The 20,814-nt window shown below is 36.0% G+C and overlaps 1 protein-coding gene across 1 annotated transcript; it reads right to left on the bottom strand.

Moving 5' to 3' along the window:
- Positions 1 to 446: 446 nt before the first annotated feature.
- LOC129282911 (mitochondrial glutamate carrier 1-like) lies at positions 447 to 17,086 on the bottom strand. The gene is made up of 5 exons (XM_064114848.1): positions 16,979 to 17,086; positions 11,534 to 11,857; positions 7,249 to 7,380; positions 6,341 to 6,396; positions 447 to 3,691 (listed from the first exon to the last, which is right to left on the bottom strand). The coding sequence occupies exons 2-5, from the start codon at positions 11,545 to 11,547 to the stop codon at positions 3,504 to 3,506; spliced, it is 390 nt and encodes a 129-aa protein (XP_063970918.1). The 5' UTR covers positions 11,548 to 11,857; positions 16,979 to 17,086; the 3' UTR covers positions 447 to 3,503.
- Positions 17,087 to 20,814: the final 3,728 nt, after the last annotated feature.

Below are 20,814 nucleotides of genomic sequence, written 5' to 3'. Positions count from 1 at the left end.
CATGAATACCATGAGGTGGAAATGACAGAATCGCCCACTTCCGGCGGAGGCAGAGACACGCACCAATCAATAAAGTGCAAATTTGACCCATCACCAATCAAGCGCCAAACAGCGCAAGCAAAGAACGTAACGAGGGGGGGTGATGAATTCTTCCTGCGAAGAGCCGTCGTCAGAGGCAGGATCAATACACTTAAGAGCTCAGAGCGGGTTTATTCAGCATGGACCCATAGACCTAAAACCGATACCTTCCTTTACATCATGCTCTAATATGTAGGAGGGATGAAAATAGAAAGTCAGCATCACTATCCCTGACAGGGGAAAGAGCTACAATTATCTCGATAAAAATACATAACTCTGAAATAAATGTCATTTTTCCCCATTTGCTAAATGTATTTACCTAATTTCCTGATTTAATGGAATTTAATGTTTTTTTTTTTTTCTTTTTTATAATTCAAATCTTCATCCTTACGAACATTGGCGTCTATTGCAGTTGTGTGGTTTTTTTTAATAATGATGTAAAATGTACATTATGCGCATGGGTTTTTTTTTTAAGTGTGTTGTTGTTTTTTCCCTTTTTTTTATTGCAATTCCATGAACATGAATTGCCCTTGTTTTCAAAAAAATTTTTTTAGCTGTATACTAGTATGTGCGAATGGATCTAGAAGTTCAAGGCATGTTATTTATAGATTATTTGCAGAGCAAAAGCAAAAGATTTGAAATGTAAACACCCAAGTTAGCAACAATTACTAAACCCCTAAATATAATTTACACTAGATATAAAGCATGGCAGATTCATTGCAACAGATGAAAGATAATGTGAATGACCCTTAACGAGGAGTGAAGGCGTGAAAAAGGGTAGCAATCACTATATTACACGTGCAGGCCATTCAGGGGCCATTTGCAATATTAATCGGTCCGTGGTAAACACACCTCTTGGTGACGGATGGCATTTCAAACAGGCAGGGGCAAGAAAGGCCTACAACACATACTGTAGACAGGTATGTTTATATACAAAATTTGGATACATGAACATGCATATTAATACTGATAAAAGGAAAACATAATAAGATTACAATGTGAACGGGGCTGCTCCTTATGCATTAACATGCATATGAGGAATATCAAAGTTCTCATCCCCCAAGCATATTTTCTGAGCCGCGCAGCATGCGTGAGAAAGAAGTATCCGGTTATTTCCGGCATCACGTCTTGCTGCTGTCAAACGGCAATAGCCTGCATAAGTTGAAAAAAGCAATTATCTTCCCTGATTGAGAAAGATAATGTGGGGGAACGAGGAGACAATAAATCCTTCCCTTAATGTCCTTCAGGAGCAGATTTGAAAATTTAAATCAGTGTGGATCATCTAACCGCATAGACCTTGCAAAACCCCTGCAATCTAGTTATCATAATCATCATTTTCATTTCCTTTACTTTTAGCCAGTCTGAATGACTTTTTCTGTCATCAACTTCATTTAAATTCTAATCACGATATCATTCTAGTCTATTTCCGCTCTCTCTTTCCTACTTGCATTGTAAATGTGAGACGATCCCTGACAAATTACATCTGTACAATTTAGATTACATACAGGAGGTCCTCGATCTTTAAACATACTTTTTTTGTTTTTCTACAAGTATGTATGTACCATTATTTAAATACAGTGCCACCTTTAATATACAGGTGTACATGTATTTCATCTAAATAAAAATCTGCTTGAGTCTATTCTTAAAATCTAATATTAAAAAAATTCAAAACATGCTTATTTTTTAATACAAGATCTGATTTAATACAAGAGTGTTAGAGTGGTCTAGATAGTGTATTACTAATACTATGCAAAGCATGATGCACATACATGTATACTGAAAATATAAGAAATTCCACAAAGGCAAATGCCAAATAGAGGCGGTTGTAGAAAATATGTCTAGAAATCAAACTGTCCTTCCCCATCTTGTAATCAATCCATCACCAAGGCAATAAACCCTTTCCTTTTATTTGGAAACAAATAAAACAGAGGATGCTTGTGTATTATGCAGGTACTATTGGGTAAACCTATTACATTGACAGTAACTATCACTTGCACTGAATCCACACGCATCCAGAAAAAAATTATGACGGGAACATTGAGCAGGTACCAGCCACTGTCCTTTTTCTCCCAGTATATACTATTATGTATACAACATAATTTAATCACCTCAAACCAGGTGTATTTCTGTCAGGGGTTAACTTAATAAATGGCCATTAACGAGTCAGTGATGTAATACTGGCGGAAAGGAGTGAGCTAGAAAGCGCATCAGCAATGCCCAGTTGACATTTAATTCAGGCGAATGATTTGAAGAAAAAAAATATGATTCAAGCTTTTTAAATACTCTGGGGGATCATGAATGAAAAAAGAACATCATAATCAATAAATCAAGGACACTTTTTTTACACTATACAATGTATATAATTTCAACACAATGATGTCCTGTCCAGTCAGGGAATAATTTTGCTTTCCAAATTTGAATAGCATTTTTGGTCACAAGAGAAAAGCTCTCAACTATTAAAGTAATGTACAGTCCTACATGTATGTAAAAATATGCTATACAAAGACTTAATGCATAGCAGTCTTTCAAAAATGTGGAGCAAATTGCAATACGATACCAGGAAAATTATTCCATGCCAGTGTATATATTTTTAGTATAAAATACATATATTCAAACCAAATGAATTCTGACCCACTAGAAACATGCACAGAAAAGCAAGTAATTACCAACACACATTTGAGGGTAATTAATTTGGGTTAATGGGTGGCTATTTGAGTCGGAGTAATGAATAGCAATTTGATGAGGACAAGTGTAGTAATAGTAGGGGGACACAATATCAAATGTCCACCTACTATTTGTGGTCTTTTATGATGGTAAGAAAGAATTGTGTGAATTTGCTTAAAAATTCAACAATTCCAACGCACCACAATTATGCTTGTAAACAAATGCATGCACTACCGCGGTTCCATGAATTTGCAAGGTTTGAATTACAGTAGAAAATGCTAAGTGATAGAATAGTCCGCTCTTAAAGATAAATTCCAGTTTTGGTAACGATCTCAAAATGAATTTTTACAGAATCTAATATAATGACCACCCAAGTGTCTGTTTGTATGAATAAAAAATATGGGCCAAAGGATTCTGGAAGAAATTATGTAATTGCTGAGAAATAAGCAAAATAAGCGCGGATTCGGTCACTTCCGTCGGGTCTTTATTCTAGGAATAATAATACACTGTCCCACGTGTGCCTATCTGTGTTGGTGATCCTCAGTGTGAACATTTTTCAGCATAGATTTCAAGATTTCACAAAGTTCAGTTTATGTAACTGTACCAGATCTAGATCTTCGATGATATACTGACAATTAAGCCTGGTTTTACAGACTTTCTCATGAAATCAGTGTTTACTGCAACTACTGGCATTTCTCTTTAAGCGTGCAAGGTGAAACAATTCATTAAAATTAAGGAGTTGGCAACTGCTGGGGCACTACTCAATAATTGATGGATTCACTTGGACTTGGGGGAACAAACAGAACACCGCAGTAATTTATTGAGGAGGGGAACGGAGGAGGGGATGCTTTTACGAACCTTGGGGTGCGGAGAAGATGGCGGAAGAAATCATTGCCGACAAGTTTGATTGCCTTTTCCGGAGAGATCAATGTGGCATTTACAGCATAACCTGAAAGAAGATTGTAAAAGAGGAGAGATAACATGGAGGAATTTACGATAAACAATGTCTCAAGGTTGGAAGGGAGAGGGCTTGAATTAAATGGTACGGTAACATCATAGGAAATATATGACAACCAGTGATGTCACCCTCATCACAACATATTAACATATAGCTGTTTCATAAAAAAATGATAATAATATTATAATAAATGCCTGATTGTTGTGCAAAAAGCAGCATTTCAAATGACAGAAATGGCCCGAAAATAATCTAGCAATCACCAAAATGTGAACAAAGATTAAGGAGACACATTTAAGGAAAGAATGGGTAGGGCTGGAACAGCTTAGAAGGGAGAGGAAGAAGAGAGATAGATACATGTACATGTACATGCAGGATGGGAGAGAGACAGGGAGTGGAGAGGAAAATAGAAAGGGGGAGAGAGAAATAGTGAAGAAAGAAAGTGAAGAGGAGAAAATTAGAAGAAAATAATAAAGGGGGAAAAGTGAGATAGAAAAATATTGAGATAACTATACAGAAAAAAAGGGGGGCTCTTACAATGCATGTTATATACTGTTACACTGTACTTTCCTATTTATCTGCACACTTTTCAGAGTATTCTGGGATGCAAACCAAAAACTTCAACTATTTGTTCAGACGATAACGAACAAACAACCACAGCCCGTCTCCGTCGGTAGGCCAACTGACGTCAAGAGCCTCTAATTCAGATCAATACCATCTACGAGAGGATTTTGGTTGTCCTAAGGAGACCGACTGATATGCTCGGCAAACCAAACGCTGCATTTTACATTTCATCCCTGGCTATTGATAACCCACTTTATAAAATGGTTCCATGATTGATGGGGCTTTATAGGCTGCAGTCACATCAAGAAAACAGACTCCAAATCAACTGATGATAGACCATTCAAAACAATGTAATAGCTTTGATTGATCTGGAGTGGGCTTCCTTGGTGTGACTGTAGACTAATTATTATATCTGATAAGTGCTGGGCAGAAGGACATTGCCCCAATTTCGGTACAAGAACTTGAAAATAACTTTTTCCTACATGTTTGTCTTAGAATTTTATTTTTAAATAGATGATCTGATGCTAATGCAGCACACGACACTGGCACCGGTCCGACAGTCCCAGACCAGTAAAGTTTGCTGTGGGGCCAGTGACTTTTCAGAAATAGCCAGATTTACTGATACAAATTATATTTTCTCCTCTTTTGTGAATTAAAAAATGGCTCTTATATCTAATAAAGAATGGCTCTCCAAAATTGAGAAATGGCGCTTGTGAAATATATTGTGTGAGTGTACTGTTTGTTGTATGTTTTTTTTTTTTGGGGGGGGGGCAATAAAATTAAGACAGCAAAATAAACTCAAGTCTTCTTTATGTTTTCCTTCATTTGGGGGTACCAGTATATTTTAGGTTTCGGACCATTAAAATATGGAAAAACTGGGTATCTACTGGTCCGACATGAACTGGTTGGACCAGTAGAAAAAAAGGGTTAGTGTGGAGCCCTGGCTAATGTTTACAAACGATTCCCAGTGTGTATCCTCCTGCAAGGACAGGCCTGAGGTGACGTCCTGCATTTCAGATATTCAAATGATTCAATAGCTCAGTGCAATATACTCCTGTACATGTTCATGGTAATAATGTTATAAATCTCTTGTTTACAATATTTGAATATTGGTCTCATTATGGAGAGCGATTTGTGTATACTGAACATTCAAATTCTCTATTGTTATGGCAAAATTGATATCGAAATTCAACACAATGAAAATAAACATAAATACATCTCACCCAAAAAAAACTTTATACATGAATTGTTGATATGCCTTGTGATGTTTGAATTGTTAGCCCCCAGTGGGGGCGAGTCAGTCATCACCTTTCTATGGCCACAATACTCAGTATTTCAATGTCATATTGATCAACAGACTTAGTACATTAATAATATGCAAATAAATTTATACTTTTTATACTGTATGACCAACTGTACATGGTATATTTGGTATTTATTCCATGGCATGCTAATGTATACATGTACATGCAGACCTAGACCGACTCTAAATTAGGGTTGAGCCTCATTAATATTCAGGTAGGGTAGGCTGTAAAAGTGCCAACCCTACCTGAATAATAAGAGGCTTCTTGCTATGTTATTGACCCAATGTAGGCCTACATTGTCTGCAAATGGGCGATTCCATGCTAGAAACATCAGCTATTTTTGCAACATTTTTCAACCTATTGTCCAAACAAACGAAGAACTTCAATTTGTTTTGTGGTAACAATAGAGTACTACTGGGTAGACATATGAAAAAAATGACGACCAACAAAAATATGCTGTCCATGGGTGAATTAGAGGTGAAAATGTTGCATGTCGTACGGGACATTTCTGAGTCCCGTATGACACACAACATTTTTGCCCTTAATTCAGCTATAATCAAATATTTTTTGTTGGTAATCAGTTTTTCACATGACTACCCACTATAACTTTAATATTATTGACCAAAAATAATTTCTCATTGCTCAAGCAATCAGCTATAAAGAAGACTAGAAATTGTTGATAAAATGTCCCGTACGACATGTATGGAATCGCCCAAATGTGCAATGGGTGTACTTGACATTTCCCCCCGATATGAAGAAGATGAAGTTAACTCACCATGGTATAATCCTCTTAAGCCTTCTGCCCTGGTGGTCTTTATGAAACAATCTAACCTGAAAGATTGGAAAATTAAATTGGGATTCTTTGTAAATTAAATGAAAAAAAAACTTCGGGGTACACCACATTTATACACAATAAAAGCTAACATTACCAATTTTCAGAATCACTATGATCTAGAGTAGATATTAAAATCTTACTGTGATATAGTTCCTACATTACAGGCATGGATATGCATGCTAAATCTTTCAGCATGCACTTTTTCTACATTTGTCAACTCAAATTCTGAAATTAAACCAGGCAAGATTATTGCGTAATCCATCTCATTATCTTAATATTTTTATGTTATTAATTCATCTTGTTAAGTTGATTTCAAGAAGATGAAAAATTATCATATTCACAACTATGATGCAAGATCAAGACATTTTCACACGCAAATCAGGGAATAATTTTCCTGGTATCGCATCGCAATTTGCTCCACATTTTTTAAAGACTGCTATGCATTAAAAGTCTTTTGTATCTAGCATATTTTTACATAGGACTTTACATTACTTTTAATAGTTGAGAGCTTTTCTCTTGTGACCAAAAATGCTATTCAAATTTGGAAAGCAAAATTATTCCCTGCAAATACACAACTTGTACACACTACACTTTTTTTAATAGATCCATTCATGGCAAATTTTGCCTGTGCCTCAGAAATAATATTTGAAACAGTTCAAGCAAAATCTTTTTAGTCAACTTTCTTTCATTCCAAATTACATTTTGAATTGAGCCAAATTACAAACTGGTTCTTTTGCAACTTTAAATACATCCATTACTTTTTCTATTCGGGGCAAATATCCCTTGATTTTTCATTATTTCATTTTGCTGCTCAACGGTCCCAGATACCATATTGTCATAATACTTACAAGTTGTTGTAAATGCGTTTTCCATCAATAACTTGTTGATTTTGAAGCCTAGTCTTGACCAAGTCAATGGGGAAGGTACAAGTCACACCGACTACACCCGCTACACAACCATTGATTACCTTAGCAGGAAGACTGTAGGAAGGAAAAAAATTAAAAGGCCCTGGGATAAAGACTACATGTAGATCTTACAGGGTTGAACATGTCAAATTGATTGGCAATATACAATGTACATGTAGCCAGAGTTTATACTTGATTATTTGATTTATTAAATTCCAAAATTGCATGCAAACATTAGAAATCATTCTATGGTTTATGTGAGTGAAGTGAATTTGGATTTAAATCTTCTAATTACAGTTTGAAGTATACAGTACTTCATTTCTTTGGTGCTCCCTAGACCGAGCTGTAAATCCACAACAGTTATCCCAGCAAAAACAGTTCACTGATCCGGTTGCCCTACCAAAACCTCTTCCAACTCCTACATAGACGTTCACATTAAACCATAATCATGAAAATAAAGCTGAACATTGATTTCATGTTCAAACTGAACAAATGCAAAATTTCTACATTTACACATGGGCATGCAGTTTAATCGGGGAGAGTAACACGTCACACACTAAAAATTAAGAAGCATTAGATTGCAAATAACACCACATTCACGGCATAAACAAATACTGGGGCAACATTTACATTGTATTAGCAAGGTTTCAAACATTGACGTCACACATGTACAACCGCATTTAACCTTACATGTATTTCTCTTCTTCAAAATAAATACTTGATCTGATTCTGAACATTTGAACAGTACTTTCATTGTGAACTACTACAATATCCCCTAGACATCCCTCCCCCTTCTTTAAATGTTCAATGAATCAATGTCAGTGTTGTCTAAAATAAAAGACAGTCTACGTCATTCTCCCAACTGCAATACAATGCCGTGACAACCTCTTGATATTCAAGTCCATGCTTTCTAATTCATTATTTCAATAAAGGGTATTTATTATGCATGCCTGTTTCTCGAGGAAGAAACATAGAGAAGCATACAGCAGGTACAATTGAATGAGTGGGTGATGTATATTTCAAATATTTCAAATCAACATTTTTAAGACAACCAAAAAAATTAATAAAATACAAACTTACATAAAGTGTACAGTATAAAAAAATTGAACATGCACAAAAATTTATATTTTCTATTAAAATATACATATTTTTTTAAAAAACTTACATAAAAGGGACCATAAACTGTAAGAACTGTCCATTTTCTTCTGCCCTAATTACACATACAGTGCGTCCCACAAAAAGGAAACCTGTTTTCAGAGATACATGGCCGCAGATTACAAATAACGACGCATATCAGAAACGATTTGCGCAGAAACTCACGTGTGAACCTGAAACTGTTCTCATTTCAGGGATCAGTGAGAGAATCTTAACAAAGAATACAAAAGAAATGCTAATGGCCAATCGTCGAATAAGCACATTGTCGTATCACAAACCAATCTTGTCCAATTTTTCTGCGCAACCTGGTTTTGACATTAAACTATCAAATTCTTTTTGCTCATTAATAATGCGCGAAGTGTTCGTCACATATTACATGTAAAATAAAGAGGAATTGAATTATATGATAATGTAAGAATTAAATATAATTCATTTTCCATTGTAAAAATAAAAGAGCATGGGAATCCTGGTTTCCTTTTTTTCTGGGACGCACTGTACAGTGTTAATGTAGTTTATTCTATACCGACTGTACCGTGACCTAACTACATGTACATGTATGCAAATTGTCAAACTCAAACAAATATCATTCTGCAATGTACACTTTATAGAGACAACAGATTGTTACAGTGACAGGAACAAACTACAAAAGTGCAGAAAAATAAATTGGATATTAATATTTGAACCCTGGGATCCATCAAATTTTCCATTATTTCATCCATTCATCATTGAAGGAAATGGTTTGCAGTCGATCCCTGGGTTCAAAAGTGATGTCGATGTACTTTCCATATAACATATGTACAATGTACATTTAATACAGTGCATAAAGTGTACCAGCATTCATGTCCATCAACTTTGACATTACACGTATCATTCAGGGTTGACAAAAATATCTACATGTAGGGGGGCTATTTTTTTCTCCACCTTCGGGCGATCGTTTAATTTGGGGGGGGGGCTATTTCTTTCATTTCAAGGGCTACTCTTTTTTTGCTCAACGGGCAATTATACTGTGAAAGCAAATCTCATATTTCTGCCAATGTTGATTTCTATTATTTAAAACCATTCTTACAGTACATACATGTACATGTACATTATATGTGGCAGACCATGGGGGAACTTTAGAAAAGGTGTTCTCCCAAAAGCATTCCATTTCGGGAATTTTAGGGGTGATTTGAAAAGTCATGAGGGTAAAATCACACGTCACCCCTATATACATGTACATGTACATCATATTTCTGTCAGGTGAGGTGATAGTCCATTTATTTTTACTCCTTCAATGAGGTGAACCAACACAATTATGAGAGATATGAGCAATTATCTGAAATATTACTTGCTGTTCAAATATATGCTGATTTCAAAGATTAGTTTTGCTTAATATACCTTTTACTTTCAACAAGTTCAATCCATGCGCTGTTTCTTTTAAAGACATTTAAGTGTTTGCATTTGAAATATTATCTGCTGTTCAAAATCTATTTTCAAAGGTTATCTAAAATGTTCTTGAGTTTTGTGATTACTTCAGCATTCATGTAATCCCACATTGACTGCATACATGTGCAAATGATTACTTCAGCAGAATTCAATTTGCTTTTTGAAAATTTGAAATGTATGTAGGAAATGCCAAATGTTAGTCTGTTTTGTGTTTGATATCCTCATACAAGGAAAGTGGATAAAAAAAACCTTGTTCTTGTATTGTTTTTCGTTTGGATTGTTTTGTTTGCTCTAGATTCATGCTGCAATAATATTACTTGCTGTTCTAATAAATTTTTAAAGGTTAAATGAAATACCCATATTGTAGATTATACTGTATACTCAATATTATTTATTTTGAATTAAAAAAAACAATGGCACAGTTTACAGATTATGTCCAATATCAAGCTACATTTACATGTACATGTACATTGTAACTCAGAGCCACAGTCCTATCACAAATGCAGCAAAAATATGCAAAAAATATTCAGGTCTTATATAAACTACTGTACATGTGCTGGTAGAAATGTTGACCAATTACAATTTAAGCAGAATGTATTTTCATAAAGCCTGCAGTATTTTTATATCAAAAGCAGTATAAAATGTTGCAAAAAGGGAACAATTGGCAGCACTTACATGTACATGTAGGATTCAACATGAATGAATTCACTTTACATGTATATCATGCCTGTAGTTTAATACAATCTATGCAACAATGATCATAAAATTATCACAATTTTTTGCATAATTTGTGTGATTCTTCAAAGCAATCATTGCAACAATCCGAGCAGATACATGAGTTTACAATACAGTACATGGAGGGTAATTTGGCATAATCCAATGTGGCTAATTGAATACACTGAACACATACAGGTGTATTTTTAAAGTGAATGTTCTAAGTCTATAAAGTGTATGTTCAACTAATATTTGCAATAAAACAAATTAGTTAGTGTGCAAGCTGTTTTAATTGGGATACATCGTATGCAAGGGAAATTGTGCCAAGGGATGCTTGCTTTTACAACGAAGACAAACAAGAAAATCATTTCGGGAAAACATGAAAGAATTATGTACCTGTCCACATATGGAAGTTCTATCTTTTCTTTGGGTTCCGTGTGACTTCATTTAAAAAATACATGTTAGACAAATTTATTAAAAGATCTTAACAGTACATCAATCACATGACACTTGTCGACAACTCAGAAGTCATTATGATGAAATGGTATTACACAAACAGTAAAAACAAATAATAATTGTCAAGTTTATGATGAATAGTGTGCATGTCTTGGGGCAGTAAAAATAAGAGTTAGATCCAAATTCTGTTTTGTATGAGCCGTCAAAATCAAGAAAATTTGAGTTCATGGATAGGAGCATGGTGCCTAGAGTACAGAAACTACTTGTACATGAACATTCAAATATTCCAAATAAGACATAATAAAATCTAATTTAAAATTGAAATTGTGAGAATTTTTTCAGACCTGTTAAAAAACAATGCACAATCACCTCAAAATTGTTTCACGCATCTAGTACATGTTAAGAAATGGGTTCCTACAAAACCATGGAGCATATCACACAACAAAAGATAAAAGTGAAAAATCAGAATATTACTTACTGAATGTCACCCATTCCAACAATCTCTCCGCCTCCGGAAAATATGTTCCGAGCTTGCAACACAACAAATGACGGTAAACAGTATGGTTTGGCCTGTGAGATGATAAGGTCCAGCCAGGCTCACGATTCAAACTCCTCTCTGAGTCTGATCAACACAGGACTCTTTCAAGGCTCTCTCTCCCCCTCTGACACTGACTGGCAAGATGATGACTGAAATTCTTCCTCTCATCCAAAACTCGGATGAGACAAGACGATGATGAACACTAATAGGATCTAGAGATGCTGTGATGTTTCTTCCCAATCGTAGCGGACTATACCCCGAGAGCTGTTGTGGAAGAGAGAGGAGAGAGAATGAATGGTGAATGAATGAAAGGTGCAGACAACTCTTGTATGGATTTGTAAACTGATCAATAATTGCCTGTTTCTAGGCAGACCATTGGACCGCGATACCCGGCTTTCAGAGCACATCACACCACTATGAACTGTCTGGCCTTTACAACTTGTGCACGCTGCGTGCAAGGCTGAGTAGTCTCTTAATGCAGACTTGTTTCAGTCTTTGATCAAAACTGAAAATCAATTTCTGCCTGAGAACAGACCTGATTGTTCAATTAAGGTACATAATGTGGTTATGTAACAATGAAATTCACATCTACCTCCTTAAAGGTCAAGTCCACCCCAGAAAAATGTTTATTTGAATAAATAGAGAAAAATCAATCTAGCAGAACAATGAAAATTTCATCAAAATCGGATGTAAAATAAGAAAGTTATGGCATTTTAAAGTTTCGCTTATTTTTTCACAAAACAGTGATATGCACAACTCATTGACATGCAAATGAGAGAGTCGATGATGTCACTCACTCACTATTTCTTTTGTTTTTCATTGTTTGAATTATACAATATTTCATTTTTTACAGATTTGACAATGAGGACCAACTTGACTGAACCAAATAGTATTAAACAATCCTAATTCCACATGTTCAGGAGGAAGTAATCGTTGTTTCACTTGACAATGAGGAGAAAATTAGAATATTTCATATTTCATATAATAAAATACAAAAGAAATAGTGAGTGGATGACGTCATCAGTCTTCTCATTTGCATACTGACCAGGATGTGCATATAACTGTTTTGTGAAATTAAGCGAAACTTTAAAATGTCATAACTTTCTTATTTTACACCCGATTTTGATGAAATTTTCAGTGTTATGTTAGTTGGATTTTTCTCTTTTTATTCAAATCAACTTTTTGTTGGGATGGACTTGTCCTTTAATAACTTGTTTAATATGTTTCCTTCAACTTTCCTTCAAGCGTGGTCTATGCAGTCTGAGCCAAGACTATCCATTGAGTTATTATGCATATTCACACCAGGAAGAGTTTATAGTCTTTCTACGCAGGCCAGATAAAGGAACTATCATTAAAATTCTAAATTGATAGAAATTCTGGATAGTTGAACTTAAGGGCCAACTTCACAAAAAGAGGCTTACATTACAATTACATGTAGGCTTTCATGTACATGTGGAAACCCTAGGACTATTATTTTTAAGCATAATATTTAATAATAAGACATTTATAAAATCAAGAGTCAATCTTTCACTGCATATTGTGAAAATTGTATAGGAGTGGTTACTTCTTCTTCTTCTTCTTCAAGCTACACTGCCTCCTTCAATCCTGAAGATTCTTGCAGTATTGTAGTACCGGGGACCGGCAGGTGCAATACACCGGGTACACCCTACTCTTTGACGAATAGTGTAGTGGTTTTTAACGTGCATAGGTTGTGACTCTCCTATACACGGGACCAACATTTGCGTCCTTTCCGATGGACGGAGTGTTTTCCAACTGCATTCACACCCGCACTGAACACAGCGGTGAGGCACGTTAACACACAACGCTAGCATCAGTTTTTTTTTTGTTAGACGTCTTCCGGCATGCTGCGGGACTCGAACCCACGCACGTTGAGATCTACGATCTTATCCGGAACAGGCGCTCTAACCGACTGAGCTACACTGCCCTCTACTTTAAGTACTCCGGGCTGAACATAAATAAATTGGAGTCATATTCACTGAGCGAAATGCTAAAAATTTCATTAAAATCTCAACAAATAACATTTATTGAATTTCAGAGTTGGGCAATATCTATTAAAACAGATATCATATAGGCCTACATGTATGTATGAATTCACAAATATTCATTAGTTGGACTTGATATTGTCACATACATGTATGGTAGGGGGTCCTAAAGCTGCGCGGGTCCTAAAGCTACGCACCACTCATCGCGCATACAGTTTTTATGGCAAATGCGCACTCTGTGTGTGGAACTGTGACTGCAGAGTGACGAACGATTCCTATTCAATTTTTACTACAGAGGCTGCAGTATATCTCTAAATGCAGAGAAAACCAACAACTGTTTGGAATTTTGGACTCGGAGTTATATTCGCTTAAATTTAGATTCAGCCCCCTGTCGCCCATGGATTTGGTGGCGTTACATAGACGACATTTTCTTCATCTGGACCAGGGATGAAGACAGCCTCCATACATTCATTGACCACATCAATTCCTTCCACAGGACCATCCAATTCACTTCTGATTTCTCCCAACAGGAAACCCACTTCCTTGATGTTACAGTCCAGAAAAAGTCTAATGGTATCACCACTACCCTATACTCTAAACCCACAGATACCCACCAGTACCTCCACTCATCCAGCTGCCACCCCCGTCACTGCAAAACCGGCATCGCTTACAGTCAAGCCCTCAGACTTCGCCGTATCTGCTCCGAGGACCCTGATTTTTCCTTCCATGCCAGGAATCTGCAGAAACATATCTGTGCTAGGGGCCACGGGGCCAGGGCAGTCCAACTGGCAATTAACAAAGTTCGTTCTCTCCCCAGATCTGAAGTTCTCAAACCAAAAAGTGACAAGGAGACCACCGACAGAATACCGCTTGTGACCACCTTCCATCCCAATCTACCCCCTCTCCGCAAAATCCTGTTTGATAACCACCACATTTTACACACTTCTGATCGTCTCCAACAGGCCGTTCCCGATACTCCCCTTCTAGCATACCGACGCCCACCGAATCTCAGGGACCTCATTGTTCGTGCTGAAGTGCCCTCCCTCACTAACCATTCTTCTCCCATACAGCATGGCACCTTCAAATGCACCAGCAACAGGTGCATCATATGTGAAATACACCTTCACGAGGGCGATACTTTCACCAGCAACTCTACCAGCCTGTCTCACCAAATCAAGGGCAACATCACATGCACTACCACTAATGTTGTATATCTCATCACTTGCAGAGTTTGTAGGGTACAATACATAGGGGAAACCAAGACCACACTCAAGAAACGATTCTACGGGCACAGATCAACCGTCAACACAGCAAAGCTGGACACTCCAGTTGGCCGCCATTTTAACCTCCCCAACCACTCCATCACTGACATGATGCTACAGGGCATCGAATCTTTAGGTACCCGTCCTGACTCAGTCCGTACTAGCAGGGAGAAGCTCTGGATGAGACGACTTCGCACCACCCAACCTCATGGCCTGAACATCCAAGAGGGGAACGACTGATTTTTCTTTCCTATCCACTTTCAATTTATATATACATATAATTTTTCCCCTCAGCTCTTTTGAATAGTTACATTATAGTTTCTTACTCTACTTTCCTCCCATATCTCATACAAGCTCAGCTCCAATTTTTCCTTCCTTATTCAGGCGATATAATAATTATTATATATATATATATATATATATATATATATTTGTTTTTTCTCCACTTACCTCTTTTAGATTTACCACATTTGCTTATTTACATGTATACTATGGTTTCTTCATAATACACCCCCTCTCTTCTATATTTGCTTTTACCTTTTTAGGCAATTTGCTTCCTCTTTTTCACATATACAGATTTTTTTTCTTTCCTACTATATAGTCCTATGTTTTTTCCCGTCACACCTAGCGGATTACCATATCAGTTGCACCATATGTGTATATATTTATATATTTTTTCATATACATTTCTTTTTTGGATATATTTATATACATATCACTTATAGATACATATTTACACTTACCTTCTTCTCTTAGTTTGTTTAATGCTTTATCATATATACTTATATGTCTTTTGCACATTATCAGTTGTTCCCCATTCTTTTTCTTCTTTTTTCCCCCCACTCTTATGCACCAGTTTATTAAGCCTTTCTTTGTAACCTATTTGACCCACCTCTCACTAATTCTCTAGTTATTCATCCCTCTATCACTGTTTTGTTCCAGATCCTGTTTGATGTTGCCTGCCTCATTATCTTAATCCCTCTTGGCCTTACTTACACTAACTTCCCTTTGTGTCTGCCTACTCCTTTTCTTTCATCCCCTTCACTAACCTGATTGGTCTTCTCTACTCACTAATGCCCCTTTTGTCTCCTTGTTTCTAGTGTTGCTGTAGCTTGTTTGTGGTCTATATTATGGTTGTTCCACTTTATATGTTTGTCATTTTGCCTCCGACGAAGATTCTGCTAGGATCGAAAGCTTAGGCCCCTCTTTGACTTTATAAATTTCATTTTATCCTATAATAATATGAATATATTTTAGAAATTGAGGCACAGGAAATACTATTTTTTTGCATGATAAATCGAGTGCGTAGCTTTAGGACCCCTTCTACATCGGGTGGCGAAATCAAGAGGTGTTCGGAAAACACGGCGGGATTTTCGTATTAGTGAGTTTTGCGATATTTTCTTCTTGGTTAATGATCTTTAGAATGTTTGCCACAAATTAGTGAAAGATATTTGTTGAAAACAACTTGAAATATTAAAATTGGGATACTTTTTATTGTTTGAAAAAGTGCGTAGCTTTAGGTCCCCCCATCATACATGTACCTGTATCAACTTTCCTTTTTCTCTTATTACATTTTAAATCATAATCATTTCATTTTCATTCATGTGTGAATCAAACTTTTATTGTTAATATTATTATAATAATAGTTCTTGGGGGAAAAATGAATAAACATAATTTCATCATTTTCATGTAATAAAATGAAAAAGAAAAAGCGGGGATATATAATGACATCATTAGTTTGCTCAGAATTGAAAATTCATGAAGACAATACTGTTCAACAAAATAAAGCAAATCTATAAAATGCAATATACCAGGACCAGGGCAAGGGACGGTAAACGATAGCGGCCAGCCGGCTAGGAGCGGGCACTATGGCAGGTCATACCGGTCCACCATTGTTTTCTCCGTGACCGTGGCCCAGTCCCGCGCTACCGACCGTTATTGCATGCATCCCATCCATGATCACATGCACGAACTCCGAGAAACCATACCGGTACGTACCGTACCGGTATTCGACTAAAAAATACCTGTACAATTCTGGCCAAAAACAACATAGAATTAACTAAGCTTTGTCTATAGTGCATGAGAACAATATTAAGATACATCTAAGTCAATTAGCTTACCCAAATATAATCTACAAAAAGTACAAATGGCGGATTTCTTCTTCCTCAAGATTCAGATTTTCCACAAATATCCGATTTCTCATGCACGCGTACCGTAGTGGTAGTGTCGCGCCAGTCTTAATTGCCGATCGGCGATTCATTCTTATTTCTGATTACCGGCGATACTGACCAATCAGAGTAAAGATGAATAATTCATATAGGGTCAAAGGTGATTCCTTGTCGTGCTAACCAATAAAGAGCGATCATTAAAATAAACATTGTACCAAATTTGGATAGTTATCCCACGCGACTCACACGTGTTCTGTGGGACTAAAAGTTCGAGTTTTCTATAACAAACAAACATTCGAATACCTGCCATCGGCAGAGGCGCTGCGTCGATGGGGGGGGGAGGGGGCAAGGGGGGCGATCGCCCACCAATGAAAATATCTATTATTGCAATTTTTGTTAAGGTAGGGCCTACTACGCAGGAATTTCATCATATAGGCATAGAGATCTTAGCTGCCGATGAATAATGAAGAAAATGGCTAACCCCATTTTCCATAGGCTGATCCAGATGAGTTAGGCTATATGTATATCTCTAAATCAATTCTAACAAACTACTTTTAAAACCCTTTCCATGACAGTTGATCAAAAATTTCGGCTCGAGGTTAAAAAAAATAGATTAACCCATGCATCCTTTAATTATTCATACTATATAAAGTGCTTAAAATTTCCACTTTCAGACCTTAAAGATCAAGTCCACCTAGAAAATCGTTGATTTGAAACGATTGAGAAAAATCAAACAAGCATTACGCTGAAATTTTCATCAAAATCGGATGGAAAAGAAGAAAGTTATGAAAATTTTAAGTTTCGCTTATTTTTCACAAAATAATTATATGCAAATGAGAGTGTCGATGATGTCCCTCACTCACTATTTCTTTTGTTTTTTTTTATTGCTTGAATTATACAATATTTCAATGTTTACAGATTTGACAATAAGGACCAAGTTTACTTAACCATAAACTGTTAAAATAATGGTGATTCCACATGTTCAGGGAGGAATAAACTTTTGTTTCATTTGACAATGAGGAGGAAATTATAATTTTTCATATTTCATATCAAATACAAAAGAAATATGCTCATTTGCATACCAACCAGGATGTGCATAACTGTTTTGTGAAATAAGCGAAACTTTAAAATGTCATTACTTTTGATGAAAATCTTCAGTCAGGGGCCACATTTTCCCCGATCGGCCCCTCGAGGTTGATTTTTGTTTGTTTCTTAGAAGGGGTAGTCCTAAAAGCCACAATCATAAGCTTTAATCTTATAAATCAACATAAATATATAGTAATCTCATAAGCCTTTTAAAAAAGTGCAAGCGCGAAACTATTTTTTAAAATCATTTTTCATGTCATATATTTTGTCCTAAAATTTAAACATTCTGGGCAATGTTTGTGATCCTAAACGAGATGTGTATCCAAATAAATAATTAATATACGTTTTGATCTGATTAAAAAAGGGATCTGTTAACAGCTGCGTGCAGTTAGCCATGAAGAAGTTACATAATTCTTTTAACAATCAAATAATTCAAGCGCGAACCCCGAGCTGAAAATTTTGACATTTCTACCTGAAGAATGGAAATTCTAAGCACCGTTTTGTAATCGTGAAAAGAATAAGTATATAATTAAACAATATTGATGCGAGCCCAAAGCGCGAGCGAAAAAAAATTGACATTTACGCCTAAAAATGGGACACTCTATAAGTGTTTTGTAAATCATGAAAAGGATGAGTAATTGGAAATCTTCCTACATTAATAATGCGAGCGCATAGCGCGAGCAGAAAATTTTTGATACTGTGGTCTGAAATTGGATAATGATTTAAACTGTTAAATAGAGAACAAGCTGCGTATCTGAATAAACATGCGCACGCGTTTGGCAACCTGGTCTAATCTGGGCATTCTAAAATACCTTTTTAATCATGAAAATCAATAAAGCGAGCGCGAAGCGCGAGCTTAAAATATTTGATATTCCGATCTGAAAAGGGGTCAATTTAAGCTCTGTATTTCAAGCACTCTGTAGAAAAATGGTGAAGTGGATATGGATCACTGCTACAAAAGAGCTGATATGTTTCATTATTATCATTTTGAGTTTTGACATATAGGACCGAGACATTCTAAGAACATTATGTCATCATGTGTGAATGATAACTACCTTCCCGGCTATTTCCCTCCTAAGCGCGAGATGAAACTTGTTGATATTCCATTCTGAAAAAGGGACAATTTGATTATAATATTAATATCTTATTTATTAATCTAATATAAAGCCTAATGAGAGCGTGAAATCTGTTAATTTTATGGCCTGAAAACTGGACATTTAAAGCACTTTTGTAATTATGAATAAGATGCATGTGCTATTTAGTTATTTTCAACAATCAATGCGAGCGCAAATCGCGAGTCGTAATTTGATAAACTGTCATGAAATGGCAATTTAAGTAGTTTGTTATAGAATTTATATTGAGATATACATAACTCACCAATCAAATGCGAGTGTGCAGCGCTAGCTGATACGTTTTGACAATCTGACCTGAATAGGAATATTTTGAGAACCTTATGGAATACAGGAAAATAATAGGTACTTGACAAATCAAATTTGTGCGAGCAGAAAATGTTGATATTCAGACCACAAAACAGAAATTTTTACAAAGCACTTAAAAAAAATTAATTTGTAAATTAAAAAAAAATAAAAAAAGTTCGATTTCCGAGCTGAAATGTTTTGTAAATTGACTTCAAAATTTGATATTATAAGCTCCTTATTAAACAAGACATGTAAATCACCTAAAGGCAATGCGAGCGCGATAAGCGCGAGCGAAATATATTATAGTGACATAAAGGATTTTTTTTAAAATTATTTTCCAAGTCTTCCCCTCATCTTATTTTATTCACCCCCTTTTGTTTCTCCTCTCCTCTCCTTTCCCTTCTTTTTCTTTTTTTTTCTCTTTCCCCTTTTTTCTTTTTTTTTACTTCGCCAATAGGGGCGGCGGGCCTCTCAGGCCCCCCTGGATCCGCCTATGTCAGTGTTATGCTTGTTGGATTTTTCTCCTTTTATTCAAATCAACTTTTCGTGGGGGTGGACTTGTCCTTTAATATCAACAAATTTCGCGCTCTCATTAGGCTAATTATTAGATTGATAAATAAGATAATGATATATATCCACGAATTCCTAATTGTCCCCTTTTTCAAATTGGGATATCGATAAGTTCAAGCTCATGAGGAAGAGGAATGGGAAGATTATAGTCATCATTTTCATATATGATGACATTATGTCCTTAAAATATCCCGTCTTTGATCGAAATGACACTAATAATATCAGCTCGCGCTCGAACTATTTTATTCATTGCATGCGATTCATATCCACTTCACAATTTCCCTATACACAGTGCTACATAGTGCATAAATTGACCCTTCTTCAGATCCGAATATCATTTTTTTTCAGCTAGCGCTTCACGCCCACCAATGAAAATATCTATCATTGCATTTTTTGTTAAGGTAGGGCCTACTACGCAGGAATGTCATCATATAGGCATATAGATCTTAGCTGCCGATGAATAATGAAGAAAATGGCTAACCCCATTTTCCATAGGCTGATCCAGATGAGTTAGGCTATATGTATATCTCTAAATCAATTCTAACAAACTACTTTTAAAACCCTTTCCATGACAGTTGATCAAAAATTTCGGCTAGAGGTTAAAAAAATAGATTAACCCATGCATCCTTTAATTATTCATACTATATAAAGTGCTTAAAATGTCCACTTTCAGACCTTAAAGATCAAGTCCACCCAGAAAATCGTTGATTTGAA

Source organism: Lytechinus pictus, unplaced genomic scaffold, assembly GCF_037042905.1.
Source record: "Lytechinus pictus isolate F3 Inbred unplaced genomic scaffold, Lp3.0 scaffold_20, whole genome shotgun sequence".
Taxonomy (NCBI): domain Eukaryota; kingdom Metazoa; phylum Echinodermata; class Echinoidea; order Temnopleuroida; family Toxopneustidae; genus Lytechinus; species Lytechinus pictus.
The sequence above is the reverse complement of the archived record's forward strand: the minus strand, read 5'-3'. Positions and strand labels throughout refer to the sequence as shown.